At 54.1% G+C, this 17,528-nt stretch overlaps 1 protein-coding gene across 4 annotated transcripts in view; it reads left to right on the forward strand.

The window, feature by feature from the left end:
- Positions 1–1,751: 1,751 nt before the first annotated feature.
- ADCY3 (adenylate cyclase 3) overlaps positions 1,752–17,528 on the forward strand; it is a 41,056-nt gene continuing 25,279 nt past the window's right edge. For 2 of the 4 annotated variants that reach the window (XM_066209165.1, XM_066209164.1), the window contains exons 1-5: positions 1,752–3,374; positions 12,254–12,403; positions 14,556–14,686; positions 16,155–16,266; positions 16,489–16,616. In XM_066209165.1, coding sequence (XP_066065262.1) covers positions 2,628–3,374; positions 12,254–12,403; positions 14,556–14,686; positions 16,155–16,266; positions 16,489–16,616 — 1,268 coding nt within the window. In that variant the 5' untranslated portion in view covers positions 1,752–2,627. Of the gene's footprint in view, positions 3,375–12,253; positions 12,404–14,555; positions 14,687–16,154; positions 16,617–17,528 lie in introns of all 4 variants that reach the window. The other 2 variants (XM_066209161.1, XM_066209162.1) reach the window with 1 other exon arrangement.

A 17,528-nucleotide genomic window follows, 5' to 3' on the forward strand; every position in this document is an offset into this window, starting at 1 on the left:
ATTTTGGGGATTTTGGGGAATTTTTGGGGAACATTTTTGGATTTCATTGGGATTTTCTGGAATATTTTGGCTTTTTTTTTTTTTTTTTTTTGGGCGATTCATTGGGATTTATTGGGATTTATTGGGATTTATTTGGATTCGTTGGGATTTCTTGGGATTGGGAAAGGAATTGCCGGGATTTCCCGGGACGGGATGAGCCGGATCCCGGTTGGAATCCCCAAATCCCTCGGGATCCCAAATTCCCAATCCAGCCCCCATTCCATCACCAAAATCCCGATTTTTTTTAATGGGAAGAACCACTTTTTTCCCCACTCTGGGAGAAAAAATCCAGGGAAAAAAACCTTCCCTGGGATTGGGAATTCCCAGAAAATCCCTGGGAATCTCCACGGAAAAGCTGGAAAATCCCGGGATTTTGGGATGGGATTGAAAATCCAAAAGAATTCTGGGATCAAGGACACTCGGGATCCATCCCGAGGGGTTTTTATGGAATTCGGGGATGGAAAAGGGAAGGGAGACCCTTCCTGGAGTCCTGAATTCCCAGAGAATTCCCAAAATTCCTTCCCGGAGAGGAGTCGGGATGGGGCTGGCTCCAATCCCAGGCTGGGAATGGAGGGAATTCCCTGGGAAAAAAAAAAGAAGGAGAAGTTTGGGATTTGGGCGGGAATTCCCGGAGAATCCCTGGGAATATCCAAGGAAAAGCCGGGATAGCTCCGGGAATTCCGGGATTCAGCCGCTCCAAGGACACAATTCCCAACCCCCCCCCCCAAAACCTCGGGAATCTCTTCCCGGCAGCGAAAGGGTTACGGGAGGCGGGGCCGCCCCAAATCCCGGGAAAAGCCTTTCCCGGTTTTCCTGCCTCCATCCCGACGGGCTTGGCTTGATTTCTATTTGAATCTTCACGGGTTTAAGTTGTTTTTGATTTCTATTTGCTTTCCTCTTTTTGGATTTTTTAATGTTTTCATTTTTTAATATTTCAATATTTCGATATTTCGATATTTTGATATTTTGTTCTTTTAATATTTTGATATTTTAATTTTAATTTTGTATTTTTATTTTATTATTTTTAACTTTTTAAAGTCTTAATTTTAGTCTTAAGATTTGTACTTTTGTTTTGCGGTTTTTTTTAATTTTACTTTTTATATTTTATTACTTTATTTTTTTACTTTTATTTTTATTTTTATTTTTATTTTTATTTTCATTTTCATTTTCATTTCTATTTCTATTTCTATTTCGATTTCTATTTCTATTTCTATTCCTATTCCTATTCCTATTTTTATTTTTATTTTTATTTTTATTTTTATTTTTATTTTTTATTTCTATTTCTATTTCTATTTCATTTTTATTTTTATTTTTATTTTATTTTTACTTTTTTATTTTCATTTTCATTTTTATTTTTATTTTCATTTTCATTTTTATTTCTATTTCTATTTCTATTTCTATTTCTATTTCTATTTCTATTTCTATTTCTATTTTATTTTTACCTTTATTTTTATTTTTATTTTTATTTTTATTTTTATTTTTATTTTTATTTTTATTTCTATTTCTATTTCTATTTCTATTTCTATTTCATTTTTATTTTTATTTTTATTTTTATTTTTATTTTTATTTCTATTTCTATTTCTATTTCTATTTCTATTTCTATTTCTATTTCTATTTCTATTTCTATTTTATTTTTACCTTTATTTTTTTTTTTTTAATTTTTTTATTTTTTTATTTTATTATCATTACTTTTTTTTTTTCCATGGATCCTCTGGAGCGCCGGGAAATCCCAGCGGGAAAAGGATGCGGGAACCGGGAAGCGCTGCCGGGATAAAAGGGCGGGATCGCCTCCCTGGATCCATTCCCGGGATTTATCGGCTGGAATTCCCGGCGGGAGGGAAGGAGCGGACGCGGCATCTCGGGGAGGAGGAGCGGGGCAGACATCGCGACATCTCCGCGACAACGCCTGGGAGAGCTGGGAAAGGAGCCGGGGCGGAAAAAAACCCCGGGATTCGGCCGGCAAAAAACCGGGAATAAACCGGGAATCGGCAGGGAAGGAACCGGGAATAAACCGGGAATCGGCAGGGAAGGAACCGGAGGAAAAAACCAAAACGGGAATCGGCCGGGAAGAAACAGGGAATAAACCGGGAATCAGCTGAGAAGGATCCGGGAATCAGGTGGGAAGAGAATCGGGAATTAGCCGGAAATAAAACCGGGAAGGAAGCCGGGAAGGAAGCCGGGGTTCAGCCGGGAAATCGGCCGGGAAGAATCCGGGAAGAAAACCGGGAATCGGCCGGGAAGGAGCCGAGAAGGAGCCTGGAAGAAAACCGGGAATCGGCCGGGAAGAAAACCGGGCATCAGGTGGAGAAAAACCGGGAAAGAGGCGGGAATAAAGGCGGGGATCAGGCGGCAATCCCGGCCTGTCCCTGCTGGCCGCCCGGAATTCCCCATCCCGCCGTTTTGTCCCGGGATATTTGATGCCGCTGGAGCAGCTGCCGGGCCCGGCGGGGCGGCGATGACGCTGCGCTGAGCATCCCGCAGAATTCCCAACGGGGAAAAAAAACAACCCCCCCAAAAAAAAAAAACCCCAAAAAAACCACCCAAACTCCTAAAAACCCCCCAAAAATTCGGGATTCCGTCCATCCAGGATGCGGCGGGCCCGCGCCTTCTCGGAGCCGGAATTCTCGGCCGAGTACTCCGCCGATTACTCGTGGAGTTTCCCGTCGGAGCCCGACGGCAGCCGCCGCTCGCAGGAGGCTCCGGCCGCTCCCGCCTGGTCCTGCCCGTGCCTGCCGCATTCCCGGCGCTTCTCCTCCTTCTCGCCGGAATCCCTGGAAAAACTCTACCAGACTTATTTCCGCCGCCAGCGCCACGAGACGCTGCTGGTGCTGGTGGTGTTCGCCGCCCTCTTCGACTGCTACGTCCTGGGGATGTGCGCCGCCTTTTCCCGCATGGAAAAGCTGCTCCCGGCGTTGGCAGCGCTGGCCGCGCTGTTGGCTCACGGCGTCCTCTTCCTCCTCCTCCGCTCCCGCCAGCTGCCCGAGAGGTTTTCCCAAAAATTCCTGCCCTGCGGGCTCTGGGCGTTGATCGCGGCGCAGCTCTGGGGGTTGCTGGGCTTGGAATTCCAGCGGAGTTTTCCCGAGGCCGTGGACACGGTGGGCTGGCAGGCGTTCTTCGCCTTCTCCTGCTTCCTGACGCTGCCGCTGCGCCTGGCGCGGATCCTGCTGCTCACGGCCGCGTCCTGCGGCGGCCACGCGCTCGTCCTGGGCATCGCCGCGCTCCAGAGGACGGGAGAGGCGGGAGCGGACGAGGAGGAGGAGGATGGAGCCGCGGCAGCGGCAGCAGGAGGAGGAGGAGGAGGAGGAAGGCGGGATGGAGCGGTGGTGGCCAGGCAGGTGCGGGAATGGGGCTGGGAATGGTGGGAATTCCATGGATGGAGCGGTGGGGGCCAGGCAGGTGCGGGAATGGGGCTGGGAATGGTGGGAATAATGGGAATGGGGCAGGGAATGGGGCAGGGAGTGGAGGAATGGTGGGAATTCCAGGGATGGAGCGGTGGTGGCCAGGCAGGTGCGGGAATGGGGCTGGGAATGGTGGGAATAATGGGAATGGGGCTGGGAATGGGGCAGGGAATGGGGTGGGAATGGTGGGAATTCCATGGATGGAGCGGTCCTGGGAATCGCCGTGTCCCATAGGGAACAGGCAGAGGAGGAGGAGGAGGAGGAGGAAGGCGGGATGGAGCGGTGGTGGCCAGGCAGGTGCGGGAATGGGGCTGGGAATGGTGGGAATTCCATGGATGGAGCGGTGGGGGCCAGGCAGGTGCGGGAATGGGGCTGGGAATGGTGGGAATAATGGGAATGGGGCAGGGAATGGGGCAGGGAGTGGAGGAATGGTGGGAATTCCAGGGATGGAGCGGTGGTGGCCAGGCAGGTGCGGGAATGGGGCTGGGAATGGTGAGAAAAATGGGAATGGGGCTGGGAATGGGGCAGGGAGTGGGGTGGGAATGGTGGGAATTCCATGGATGGAGCGGTCCTGGGAATCGCCGTGTCCCATAGGGAACAGGCAGGGGAGGAGGAGGAGGAGGAGGAAGGCGGGATGGAGCGGTGGTGGCCAGGCAGGTGCGGGAATGGGGCTGGGAATGGTGGGAATTCCATGGATGGAGCGGTGGGGGCCAGGCAGGTGCGGGAATGGGGCTGGGAATGGTGGGAATAATGGGAATGGGGCTGGGAATGGGGCAGGGAGTGGAGGAATGGTGGGAATTCCAGGGATGGAGCGGTGGTGGCCAGGCAGGTGCGGGAATGGGGCTTGGAATGGTGGGAATAATGGGAATGGGGCTGGGAATGGGGCAGGGAATGGGGTGGGAATGGTGGGAATTCCATGGATGGAGCGGTCCTGGGAATCGCCGTGTCCCATAGGGAACAGGCAGGGGAGGAGGAGGAGGAGGAGGAAGGAGGGATGGAGCGGTGGTGGCCAGGCAGGTGCGGGAATGGGGCAGGGAACGGGGCAGGGAGTGGGACAGGGAATGGAGGAATGGTGGGAATTCCAGGGATGGAGCGGTGGGGGCCAGGCAGGTGCGGGAATGGGGCTGGGAATGGTGGGAATAATGGGAATGGGGCTGGGAATGGGGCTGGGAATGGGGTGGGAATAATGGGAATGGGGCAGGGGACGGGGCAGGGAGTGGAGGAATGGTGGGAATTTCATGGATGGAGCGGTGGTGGCCAGGCAGGTGCGGGAATGGGGCTGGGAATGGGGCTGGGAATGGTGGGAATAATGGGAATGGGGCTGGAAATGGGGCAGGGAATGGGGTGGGAATAATGGGAATGGGGCTGGAAATGGGGCAGGGAATGGTGGGAATAATGGGAATGGGGCTGGGAATGGGGCAGGGAATGGGGCAGGGAGTGGAGGAATGGTGGGAATTCCATGGATGGAGCAGTCCTGGGAATCGCCGTGTCCCATAGGGAACAGGCAGAGGAGGAGGAGGAGGAGGAGGAAGGCAGGAGGGAGCGGTGGGGGCCAGGCAGGTGCGGGAATGGGGCTGGGAATGGTGGGAATAATGGGAATGGGGCAGGGAATGGAGGAATGGTGGGAATTCCATGGATGGAGCGGTGGTGGCCAGGCAGGTGCGGGAATGGGGCTGGGAATGGTGGGAATAATGGGAATGGGGCAGGGAGTGGAGGAATGGTGGGAATTTCATGGATGGAGCGGTGGGGGCCAGGCAGGTGCGGGAATGGGGCTGGGAATGGTGGGAATAATGGGAATGGGGCTGGGAATGGGGCAGGGAATGGGGTGGGAATGGTGGGAATTCCATGGATGGAGCGGTCCTGGGAATCGCCGTGTCCCATAGGGAACAGGCAGGGGAGGAGGAGGAGGAGGAGGAAGGAGGGATGGAGCGGTGGTGGCCAGGCAGGTGCGGGAATGGGGCTGGGAATGGGGCTGGGAATGGTGGGAATAATGGGAATGGGGCTGGGAATGGGGCAGGGAGTGGAGGAATGGTGGGAATTCCAGGGATGGAGCGGTGGTGGCCAGGCAGGTGCGGGAATGGGGCTTGGAATGGTGGGAATAATGGGAATGGGGCTGGGAATGGGGCAGGGAATGGGGTGGGAATGGTGGGAATTCCATGGATGGAGCGGTCCTGGGAATCGCCGTGTCCCATAGGGAACAGGCAGGGGAGGAGGAGGAGGAGGAGGAAGGCGGGATGGAGCGGTGGTGGCCAGGCAGGTGCGGGAATGGGGCAGGGAACGGGGCAGGGAGTGGGACAGGGAATGGAGGAATGGTGGGAATTCCAGGGATGGAGCGGTGGGGGCCAGGCAGGTGCGGGAATGGGGCTGGGAATGGTGGGAATAATGGGAATGGGGCTGGGAATGGGGCTGGGAATGGGGTGGGAATAATGGGAATGGGGCAGGGGACGGGGCAGGGAGTGGAGGAATGGTGGGAATTTCATGGATGGAGCGGTGGTGGCCAGGCAGGTGCGGGAATGGGGCTGGGAATGGGGCTGGGAATGGTGGGAATAATGGGAATGGGGCTGGAAATGGGGCAGGGAATGGGGTGGGAATAATGGGAATGGGGCTGGAAATGGGGCAGGGAATGGTGGGAATAATGGGAATGGGGCTGGGAATGGGGCAGGGAATGGGGCAGGGAGTGGAGGAATGGTGGGAATTCCATGGATGGAGCAGTCCTGGGAATCGCCGTGTCCCATAGGGAACAGGCAGAGGAGGAGGAGGAGGAGGAGGAAGGCAGGAGGGAGCGGTGGGGGCCAGGCAGGTGCGGGAATGGGGCTGGGAATGGTGGGAATAATGGGAATGGGGCAGGGAATGGAGGAATGGTGGGAATTCCATGGATGGAGCGGTGGTGGCCAGGCAGGTGCGGGAATGGGGCTGGGAATGGTGGGAATAATGGGAATGGGGCAGGGAGTGGAGGAATGGTGGGAATTTCATGGATGGAGCGGTGGGGGCCAGGCAGGTGCGGGAATGGGGCTGGGAATGGTGGGAATAATGGGAATGGGGCTGGGAATGGGGCAGGGAATGGGGTGGGAATGGTGGGAATTCCATGGATGGAGCGGTCCTGGGAATCGCCGTGTCCCATAGGGAACAGGCAGGGGAGGAGGAGGAGGAGGAGGAAGGAGGGATGGAGCGGTGGTGGCCAGGCAGGTGCGGGAATGGGGCTGGGAATGGGGCTGGGAATGGTGGGAATAATGGGAATGGGGCTGGGAATGGGGCAGGGAGTGGAGGAATGGTGGGAATTCCAGGGATGGAGCGGTGGTGGCCAGGCAGGTGCGGGAATGGGGCTTGGAATGGTGGGAATAATGGGAATGGGGCTGGGAATGGGGCAGGGAATGGGGTGGGAATGGTGGGAATTCCATGGATGGAGCGGTCCTGGGAATCGCCGTGTCCCATAGGGAACAGGCAGGGGAGGAGGAGGAGGAGGAGGAAGGCGGGATGGAGCGGTGGGGGCCAGGCAGGTGCGGGAATGGGGCTGGGAATGGTGGGAATTCCATGGATGGAGCGGTGGGGGCCAGGCAGGTGCGGGAATGGGGCTGGGAATGGTGGGAATAATGGGAATGGGGCTGGGAATGGGGCTGGGAATGGGGTGGGAATAATGGGAATGGGGCAGGGGACGGGGCAGGGAGTGGAGGAATGGTGGGAATTTCATGGATGGAGCGGTGGTGGCCAGGCAGGTGCGGGAATGGGGCTGGGAATGGGGCAGGGAATGGTGGGAATAATGGGAATGGGGCTGGGAATGGGGCAGGGAATGGTGGGAATAATGGGAATGGGGCTGGGAATGGGGCAGGGAATGGGGTGGGAATGGTGGGAATTCCATGGATGGAGCGGTCCTGGGAATCGCCGTGTCCCATAGGGAACAGGCAGGGGAGGAGGAGGAGGAGGAGGAAGGCGGGATGGAGCGGTGGTGGCCAGGCAGGTGCGGGAATGGGGCTGGGAATGGGGCAGGGAATGGGGCAGGGAATAGGATGGGAATGAGGAGGGAATAGGATGAGAATGGGGTGGGAATTCCATGGATCAGGAGGTGCTGGGAATTACCGCACTCCAGAGGGGACAGGCAGGGGAGGAAGGAGGAGGAGGAGGAGGAAGGCAGGAGGGAGCGGTGGTGGCCAGGCAGGTGCGGGAATGGGGCTGGGAATGGGGCAGGGAATGGTGGGAATAATGGGAATGGGGCTGGGAATGGTGGGAATTCCATGGATCAGAGGGAGGTGCTGGCCAGGCAGGAGCAGGAACGGAGCGGGAATGGGGTGGGAATGGAGCGGGGGCGGGGCATTGACAAAGAATGAGCTGGGAATGGGATGGGAATGGAAAGGGAATGGAGTGGGAATGGGGCTGGGATTGGGGTGGGAATAATGGGAATGGGGCAGGGAATGGAGGAATGGTGGGAATTCCAGGGATGGAGCGGTGGGGGCCATGTAGGTGCGGGAATGGGGCTGGGAATGAGAAGGGAATAGGATGGGAGTGGAGCAGGGAATAGGATGGGAATGAGGAGGGAACGGCCCAGGGAACGGCCCGGGGAACGGTGGGAAGGGAGAGGAGCGGCTGCGTTTGGAATTCCCGTGTTTTGTCCATGACTCTTCCAGGAGTTTTCCATGCTCTGCCCGTGGCTTATCCCGGGCTTTTCCATGAGTCAGCCACAAGTTATCCAGGGGTTACGAACTGGTCGGCCAGAGGGTATCCATGGGTATTCCATAGGTTATCCGTGGGTTATCCGTGGGTTATCCGTGGGTTATCCAGAAGTTATCCATGGGTTATCCATGGGTTATCCATGAGTTATCCATGGGTTATCCCTGGGTTATCCAGGAGTTTTCCATGGGTTATCCATGGGTTATCCAGGAGTTATCCATGGGTTACCCATGGGTTATCCAGGAGTTATCCATGAGTTATCCATGGGTTATCCGTGGGTTATCCAGGAGTTATCCATGGGTTATCCATGGGTTATCCATGGGTTATCCAGGAGTTTTCCATGGGTTTTCCAGGAGTGATCCATGGGTTATCCATGGGTTATCCATGGGTTATCCAGGAGTTATCCAGGAATTTTCCATGGGTTATCCATGGGTTATCCGTGGGCTTTCCATGAGTTATCCATGGGTTATCCAGGAGTTATCCATGAGTTATCCATGGGTTATCCGTGGGTTATCCATGGGTTATCCAGGAGTTACCCATGGGTTATCCATGGGTTATCCATGGGTTATCCAGGAGTTTTCCATGGGTTATCCATGGGTTATCCGTGGGTTATCCATAGGTTATCCCTGGGTTATCCAGGAGTTTTCCATGGGTTATCCATGGGTTATCCATGGGTGATCCAGGAGTTTTCCATGGGTTATCCATGGGTTATCCATGAGTTATCCAGGAGTTTTCCATGGGTTATCCGTGGGTTATCCATGAGTTATCCATGGGTTATCCATGGGTTATCCATGGGTTATCCATGGGTATTCCATGGGTATTCCATAGGTTATCCATGGGTTATCCAGGAGTTATCCATGAGTTATCCATGGGTTATCCGTGGGTTATCCAGGAGTTATCCAGGAGTTATCCATGGGTTATCCGTGGGTTATCCAGGAGTTATCCAGGAGTTTTCCATGAGTTATCCATGGGTTATCCAGGAGTTATCCATGGGTTATCCAGGAGTTTTCCATGGGTTACCCATGGGTTATCCATGGGTTATCCGTAGGTTATCCATGGGTTATCCAGGAGTTATCCATGAGTTATCCATGGGTTATCTGTGGGTTTTCCATGAGTTATCCATGAGTTTTCCATGAGTTTTCCATGGATTATCCATTAATTCCTTTCCCGGCCCTGCACTCCAATCTTACAACCAGGAATGATCCCCAATCCCGGGATTTGATCCCGGTGTTTTCCTGGGATCAGGGGCGTTCCCAAAAATCCACGGGACTGGGTTGGAAAAGGCCCTGGGGGATCAATTCCAATCCCGAATCCCGAGGTGGGAATTCTGGGAATGCCGCGGATCCATCCCGACAAACAAAGCTGCAGATGGAACATTGCCAGGAAAATCCCACGGGAATCTCGATGGGAATTCGGGATTCCCTGGATCAGCTCCTGGGAAAGCTCCGGGCCTAAACGAGAAGGAAAAAAACGGGAATTCATTAATTTTTGGGGGGATAATTTGGGAATGTGGAGGTCACGCCAAGAGTTTGGAAAACGCAGCTGGAAGAACGCCCGGAAATCCCGATTCTTCCTTATTGTTGGGAAGTGTGGCTTGGGATTTGTGGGATACAAGCTGGAAAACTTGGAGAGATTCCTGCAGAATTTGGGATCCGGGATGGGATCTTTTCCGGCGGATTTTGGGATCTGGGATCTGAGGATTTCCTGCAGAATTTGGGATCTGAGATCAGAGCGTTTCCCACCGAATTTGGGATCCGGGATGGGATCTTTTCCGGCGGATTTTGGGATCCGGGATGGGATCTTTTCCGGCGGATTTTGGGATCCGGGATCTGAGGATTTCCTGCAGAATTTGGGATCTGAGATCAGAGCGTTTCCCGCCAAATTTGGGATCCGGGATGGGATCTTTTCCGGAGGATTTTGGGATCCGGGATGGGAGATTTTCCCTGCGGAATTTGGGATTTGGGATTGGAGCTTTTCCTTCAGGATTTGGGATTTGGGATCTCCTCCAGGTTGGAGGTTTCTCCTGCTGGATTTGGGATCCGGGATCACAGGTTTTCCCACAGGATTTGGGATCCGTGATTGGATCAGGACAGTCCATGGGATCAGGATCAAACCCTGGGATCAGGATCAATCCCTGGGATCAGGATCAACCCCTGGGATCAGGATCCAATCTCAGGGATCAGGATAAATCCCTAGGATCAGGATCAATCCCTGGGATCGAGATCCAATCCAGGGGATCAGGATCCAATCCCTGGGATCACCCAGCATCCCCTCCATGGATATTCCCAGCGGGATGTCCCAGCGCCGCTCCCGAATTTTTGGCCATTCCAGGGAATTCCGGATCGTCACCAAACCCCCGGATCCGGAGCCTGGCCGGGTTTTTCCGGAACTTTCTGGCTCCCGGGGCTGCAATTCCCAGGGAACGGCGCCACGTGATCCGCTCGGAGCCGCTCCCTCCCCTCTGGAATCCCCCGGGATTCCCCGGGATCCCTCGGCTCCCGGCCCAGCCGCCGCCTTTTTCCAAAACATCTCCGGCACTTGGAATCCCCCGGCATTCCCGGTTTTCCTCCCCGGATTCCCAGGATTTGCCCCAAAGTGGGATCTGAGGTTGTTCTCCGGGGTTCCAATAAAATCGGGGCCGCAGCGGCTCGGCTCATCCCGGAATTCCCGCTCTTTCATCCCGAAGATCCCGTGATCCCAAATTCCCTCTGCTTCATCCTCATTATCCCACGATCCCAAATTTCCATTGCTCCCGAAAATCCTGTGATCCCAAATTCCTGCTCTTTCTTCCAGAATATCCCGTGATCCCAATTTTCCCGCTCTTCCTTCCCAAAGATCCCACAATCCCAAATTCCTGCTCTTTGTTCCCGAAAATCCTGTCATCCCAAATTCTCTGTTTCACCCTAAAGATGCCGTGATCCCAGATTCCCACCGTTCTTCCCAAAGGTCCCAGGATCCCAAATTCCCGCTTTTCTCCTTAAATATCCCACGATCCCAAATCCCTGCTCTTTTATCCTGAATATCCCATGATCCCAAATTGCTGCTGTTCCATCCCGGTGTTCCCCCTCAATCCCGATGGATTCCTGGTGTTCCCCCTCGATCCCGATGGATTCCCGGCGTTTCCCCTGTGATCCTGATGGATTCCCGGTGTTCCCCCTCGATCCTGATGGATTCCTGGCATTTCCCCTGTGATCCCGATGGATTCCCGGTGTTTTCCCTGCGATCCCGATGGATTCCCAGCGTTCCCACCCTGATCCCAATGAATTCCCGGTGTTCCCCCCATGATCCCCATGGATTCCCAGTGTTCCCCCCTCAATCCTGATGGATTCCCAGTGTTTCCCCCTCGATCCCGATGGATTCCCGGTGTTCCCCCTCGATCCCGATGGATTCCCGGTGTTTCCCCTGTGATCCCGATGGATTCCCGGCATTTCCCCTGTGATCCCGATGGGTTCCCGGTGTTCCCCCCTCGATCCCGATGGATTCCCGGCATTTCCCCTGTGATCCTGATGGATTCCCGGTGTTCCCCTTCGATCCCGATGGATTCCCGGCATTTCCCCTGTGATCCCGATGGGTTCCCGGTGTTCCCCCTCGATCCCGATGGATTCCCGGCATTTCCCCTGTGATCCCGATGGGTTCCCGGTGTTCCCCCTCGATCCCGATGGATTCCCGGCATTTCCCCTGTGATCCCGATGGGTTCCCGGTGTTCCCCCTCGATCCCGATGGATTCCCGGCATTTCCCCTGTGATCCCGATGGGTTCCCGGTGTTCCCCCTCAATCCCGATGGATTCCCGGCATTTCCCCTGTGATCCCGATGGATTCCCGGTGTTCCCCCTCAATCCCAATGGATTCCCAGTGTTCCCCCTCAATCCCAATGGATTCCCGGTGTTCCCCCTCAATCCCGATGGATTCCCGGCGTTTCCCCTGTGATCCTGATGGATTCCCGGTGTTCCCCCTCAATCCCGATGGATTCCCGGCGTTTCCCCTGTGATCCCGATGGATTCCCCGTGTTTCCCCCTCAATCCCGATGGATTCCCGGCGTTTCCCCTGTGATCCCGATGGATTCCCAGTGTTTCCCCCTCGATCCCGATGGATTCCCGGCGTTTCCCCTGTGATCCCGATGGATTCCCGGCGTTTCTCGCCCCCTTTTCCCGAAGGTTCTGTCCAACGTGGCGATCTACGCCTGCGCCATCGCGGTGGGCGCCATGTCCTACGTGATGGCCGACCGGAAACACCGGAAGGCGTTCCTGGAGGCGCGGCAATCCCTGGAGGTCAAACTCAACCTGGAGGAGCAGAGCCAGCAGCAGGTGGGGAAAACCGGGAATTCCGGGAATGTGGGAATGTGGGAATGGGCAATCCCTGGAGGTCAAACTCAACCTGGAGGAGCAGAGCCAGCAGCAGGTGGGGAAAACCGGGAATTCCGGGAATTCCGGGAATTCCGGGAATGTGGGAATGGGCAATCCCTGGAGGTCAAACTCAACCTGGAGGAGCAGAGCCAGCAGCAGGTGGGGAAAACCGGGAATTCCGGGAATGTGGGATAATGGGGATGGGGGATTGGGAATCAGGGATGGGGATGGGGAATGAGGATGGGATTGGGAATGGGAATGGGAACAGGATCGGGAATGGGGCCGGGAAGGGGATCAGGAATGAGATTGGGAATTGGATCGGGAATGGGATCATGAATGGGGCCGGGAACAGGAGCAAGAACGGGATCGGGAATGGGGCTGGGAACGGGATGGGGAGTCGGATTGGGAATGGGGCTGGGAACGGGATGAGGAGTCGGATTGGGAATGGGGCTGGGAACGGGATGAGGAGTCGGATTGGGAATGGGGCTGGGAACGGGATGAGGAATGGGATCGGGAGTGGGGCTGGGAATGGGATCAGGAGTCGGATCGGGAGTGGGACTGGGAATGGGATGAGGACAGCCAGTGGGATTTTGGGATCGAGGTGGGACAACAGGATTCCAGGTGGGAATGGGAATGGGAATGAGGCCGGGATAGCTGGTGGGCGTTTTGGGATTTGGGATTCAGGATACCCACAGTCCTTTCCGATGGATGGATCCTGCCCATCCCATCCCATTATCCCATGGATCCCATTATCCCATGGATCCCATTATCCCATGGATCCCATTATCCCATTATCCCATGGCTCCCCTCCCCCCTCCCGCCATCCCGAGCTCTCTCCGCAATCCCCCATTCCCACTGGAAAATTTTCCCGTGGAATTCCCGTTATTTTTCCGGTGTCGTTCCCGTCAGGAGCGGCTGATGCTGTCCATCCTGCCCACCGTTACTTTTCCCATTTTTCCCATGGAATTCCCGTGATTTTTCCCGTGGAATTCCCGTTTATTTTTCCGGTGTTATTCCCGTTATTTTTCCCGTGGAATTCCCGTTATTTTCCCGGTGTTGTTCCCGTCAGGAGCGGCTGATGCTCTCCATCCTGCCCACCGTTACTTTTCCCATTTTTCCCGTGGAATTCCCGTTATTTTTCCCTGTGGAATTCCCGTTATTTTTCCCGTGGAATTCCCGTTATTTTTCCCTGTGGAATTCCCATTATTTTTCCCATGGAATTCCCGTTATTTTTCCGGTGTTGTTCCCATCAGGAGCGGCTGATGCTCTCCATCCTGCCCACCGTTACTTTTCCCATTTTTCCCGTGGAATTCCCGTTTATTTTCCCGTGGAATTCCCGTTATTTTTCCGGTGTTGTTCCCATCAGGAGCGGCTGATGCTCTCCATCCTGCCCACCGTTACTTTTCCCATTTTTCCCGTGGAATTCCCGTTTATTTTCCCGTGGAATTCCCGTTATTTTTCCGGTGTTGTTCCCGTCAGGAGCGGCTGATGCTCTCCATCCTGCCCACCGTTACTTTTCCCATTTTTCCCGTGGAATTCCCGTTATTTTTCCCGTGGAATTCCCGTTATTTTTCCGGTGTTATTCCCGTTATTTTTCCCGTGGAATTCCCGTTATTTTCCCGGTGTTGTTCCCGTCAGGAGCGGCTGATGCTGTCCATCCTGCCCACCGTTACTTTTCCCATTTTTCCCGTGGAATTCCCGTTATTTTTCCCGTGGAATTCCCGTTATTTTCCCGGTGTTGTTCCCGTCAGGAGCGGCTGATGCTCTCCATCCTGCCCACCGTTACTTTTCCCATTTTTCCCGTGTAATTCCCGTTATTTTTCCCGTGTTATTCCCGTTATTTTTCCCGTGTAATTCCCGTTATTTTCCCGGTGTTGTTCCCGTCAGGAGCGGCTGATGCTCTCCATCCTCCCCACCGTTACTTTTCCCATTTTTCCCGTGGAATTCCCGTTATTTTTCCCGTGGAATTCCCGTTTATTTTCCCATGGAATTCCCGTTATTTTCCCGGTGTTATTCCCATCAGGAGCGGCTGATGCTGTCCATCCTGCCCACCGTTACTTTTCCCATTTTTCCCGTGGAATTCCCGTTATTTTCCCGGTGTTGTTCCCGTCAGGAGCGGCTGATGCTGTCCATCCTGCCCAAGCACGTGGCCGACGAGATGCTGAAGGACATGAAGAAGGACCCGAGCCAGAAGGAGCTGCAGCAGTTCAACACCATGTACATGTACCGCCACGAGAACGTCAGGTACGGAAAAACATTCCCGGGAAAAAAAAAAAAAAAACCCACGAAAACCTGGAAAACTCCCCGGAATTCCCGGGTTTTCCAGCCCCCAGGCTCGGGGGAAATAAAAGAATGAGGAGCTGATGGTGTTCAAGCTGAGGGAGGAGCGGGGAGAACTCAAGGAGTTGGTCAGCGTTGAGTTTGGGGAGCGTCGGTTCGGTCGCGTCCCGGGTTTTTTTTTGGGGAAAATGGGAATGGAGAGGTTGAGTTTAAGGTTTGGGGGGGGTTTTTTTTGGGAGAACGGGAATGGAGAAGTTGGGATCGAGATTTTTGGGGGGAAAAACGGGAATGAGGAAGTTGGGGTTGAGATTTTTACTTTTTTGGGAAAATGGGAATGAGGAAGTTGGGATCGAGATTTGGGGTTTTTTTGGGGAAAATGGGAATGAGGAAGTTGGGATCGAGATTTTTATTTTCTTGGGAAAATGGGAATGAGGAAGTTGGGATCGAGATTTTTATTTTCTTGGGAAAATGGGAATGAGAAAGTTGGGATTGAGATTTTTTTTTTTTTTTGGGGAATATGGGAAAGGAGAAGTTGGGATTGAGATTTTTTTTTTTTTTTTTTGGGAAAATGGGACTGGAGACGTTGGGATCGAAATTTTTTTGAGGGAAAATGGGAATGAGAAAGGCGGGATGGAGTTTGTGGAGCGTCATTTTTCACCATATCCAGGATTTTTTGGGGAAAAATGGGAATGAGGAAGTTGGGATTGAGTCTCCGGGATTTTTTTCTTGGAAAAGCAGAAATGAGGAAATTGGGACTGAGTTTGTAGAGCTCCGTTTTCACCACATCTGGGATTTTTTTTTTTTTTTTTTGGAAAAAAGGAAATGGAAAAGTTGGGATTGAATTTTTTTTTTTTTGGGAAAACGGGAATGAGAAAGTTGGGATTCAGTTTGCCGAGCGCCGTTTTCCTCGTATCCAGGATTTTTTTTTTTTTTTTTTTTGGAAACCAGGAATGACAAAGTTGGGATTGAGTTCTTGAGCGTCGGTTTGGCCGCATTTGGGATTTTTTTTTGTTTTTTTGTTTTTTGGGAAAACGGGAATGACAAAGTTGGGATTGAATTCTTGAGCGTCAGTTTGGCCGCATTTGGGATTTTTTTTTTTCTTTGGGAAAACGGGAATGAGGAAGTTGGGATTGAGTTCGCCGAGCGTTCATTTTACCGGATCCAGAATTATTTTTTGGGGAAAAAAACGCACGGGGAAAGTTGGGATCGAGTTTGTGGAATGCCATTTTCACCACACCCAGGACTTTTTTAGAGGGGAAAACCGGGAAAGTCGGGATCGAGTTGTTACAGCTCCCGGGAAATTTTTTTTTTTTTTTTTTGGGAAAACGTCGATGGAGAAGTTGGGATCGAGTTTTTTTTTTTTTTTTCCCCGGGATAACGGGCGCGAGGGAAAAATCCGGGATTGAGGCGTTTCTTGGGTCCCCCCCGGCAGCATCCTGTTCGCGGACATCGTGGGCTTCACGCAGCTCTCGTCATCCTGCAGCGCCCAGGAGCTGGTCAAGCTCCTCAACGAGCTCTTCGCCCGCTTCGACAAGCTGGCCGCCGTGAGTGCTTCCCGGAATTCCCGCCGGAATTCCCAAAAAAAAAAAAAAAAAAAAAAGAGATCCGGGATGAGGATGAGGAGGTCGGAAGCGCGTGGGATGACGGAGGCGCCCCGCCCTGGGAGTAAAAAAGGGGTTGGGAATCGGGGGGGGGATCCGCCAGGGGTTTGTGCGGTCGGGATGTTGGGAATTCCGCGGGAATCCCGGGAATTGCCGCTTTCCCAGAAACACCACCAGCTGCGGATCAAGATCCTGGGGGACTGCTACTACTGCATCTGCGGGCTGCCGGAATTCCGGGAGGACCACGCCGTGTGCTCCATCCGCATGGGGCTGGCCATGGTGGAGGCCATCGCGTAAGGGACGGCGGGAACGGCGGGGATAGTGGGGATTGGGATGAGGATGGCGTGGGGCTGGGAGCCAGACTGGGAATGGGAATCTGGGGGATGATTGTTGGCGATGGAGACCGGGCCGTGCCGAGGCTGGAGAGCAGCCGCGCTCCCTGCAGGTTCTCGGTGTTCCCCACGCCCGCTCCACGTTCCCCGTGGGTGTTTCCCGTTCCCTGTGGATATTCCCCGCAGCCACTCCCCATTCCCGACCCGTATCCCCATTCCCCTCTCCCCTTTCCCCAGGCCCAACCCCGTTCCCGGTTCCCCAGCTCGGTGCGGGCGTGCACCTGCACGGCCATTCCCAATCCCATTCCCATTTTCCCCCCAGCTCGGTGTGGGCACGCGCAGCCACGGCTGTGGACGTTCCCAATCCCATTCCCAATCCCGTTCCCCGTTTTCAGCAGCTCGGTGCGGGCGCGCACCGCCACCGCCATTCCCCACTCCCGATCCCCAATCCCAATCCCATGTTCCCATTTTCCCCGTAGCTCCGTGTGGGTGCAGACGGCCACGTCGGTGAACATTCCCCATTCCCAATTCCCCATTCCCATTTTTCGCATTCTGATTTTCCCCGTTACTCTGTCCATGTGCGGACGGCCGCATCAGTGGACATTCCCATTCCTCATTCCCCATTCCCATTCCCAATCCCATTCCTATTTTTTTCCCATTCCCGGTTTCTCCCGGTAGCTCGGTGCGGGCGAGAACGGCCACGTTGGTGGACATTCCCCATTCCCCATTCCCCATTCCCATTCCCCATTCCCCATTCCCCATTCCCCATTCCCCATTCCCCATTCCCCATTCCCCATTCCCCATTCCCATTCCCCATTCCCATTCCCATTCCCCATTCCCATTCCCATTCCCCATTCCCCATTCCCCATTCCC

The sequence above is a fragment of the Chamaea fasciata genome, unplaced genomic scaffold (genome assembly GCF_029207755.1).
Source record: "Chamaea fasciata isolate MVZ Bird 193981 ecotype frontalis unplaced genomic scaffold, bChaFas1.0.hap1 SCAF_703, whole genome shotgun sequence".
In the NCBI taxonomy this organism is placed as follows: domain Eukaryota; kingdom Metazoa; phylum Chordata; class Aves; order Passeriformes; family Sylviidae; genus Chamaea; species Chamaea fasciata.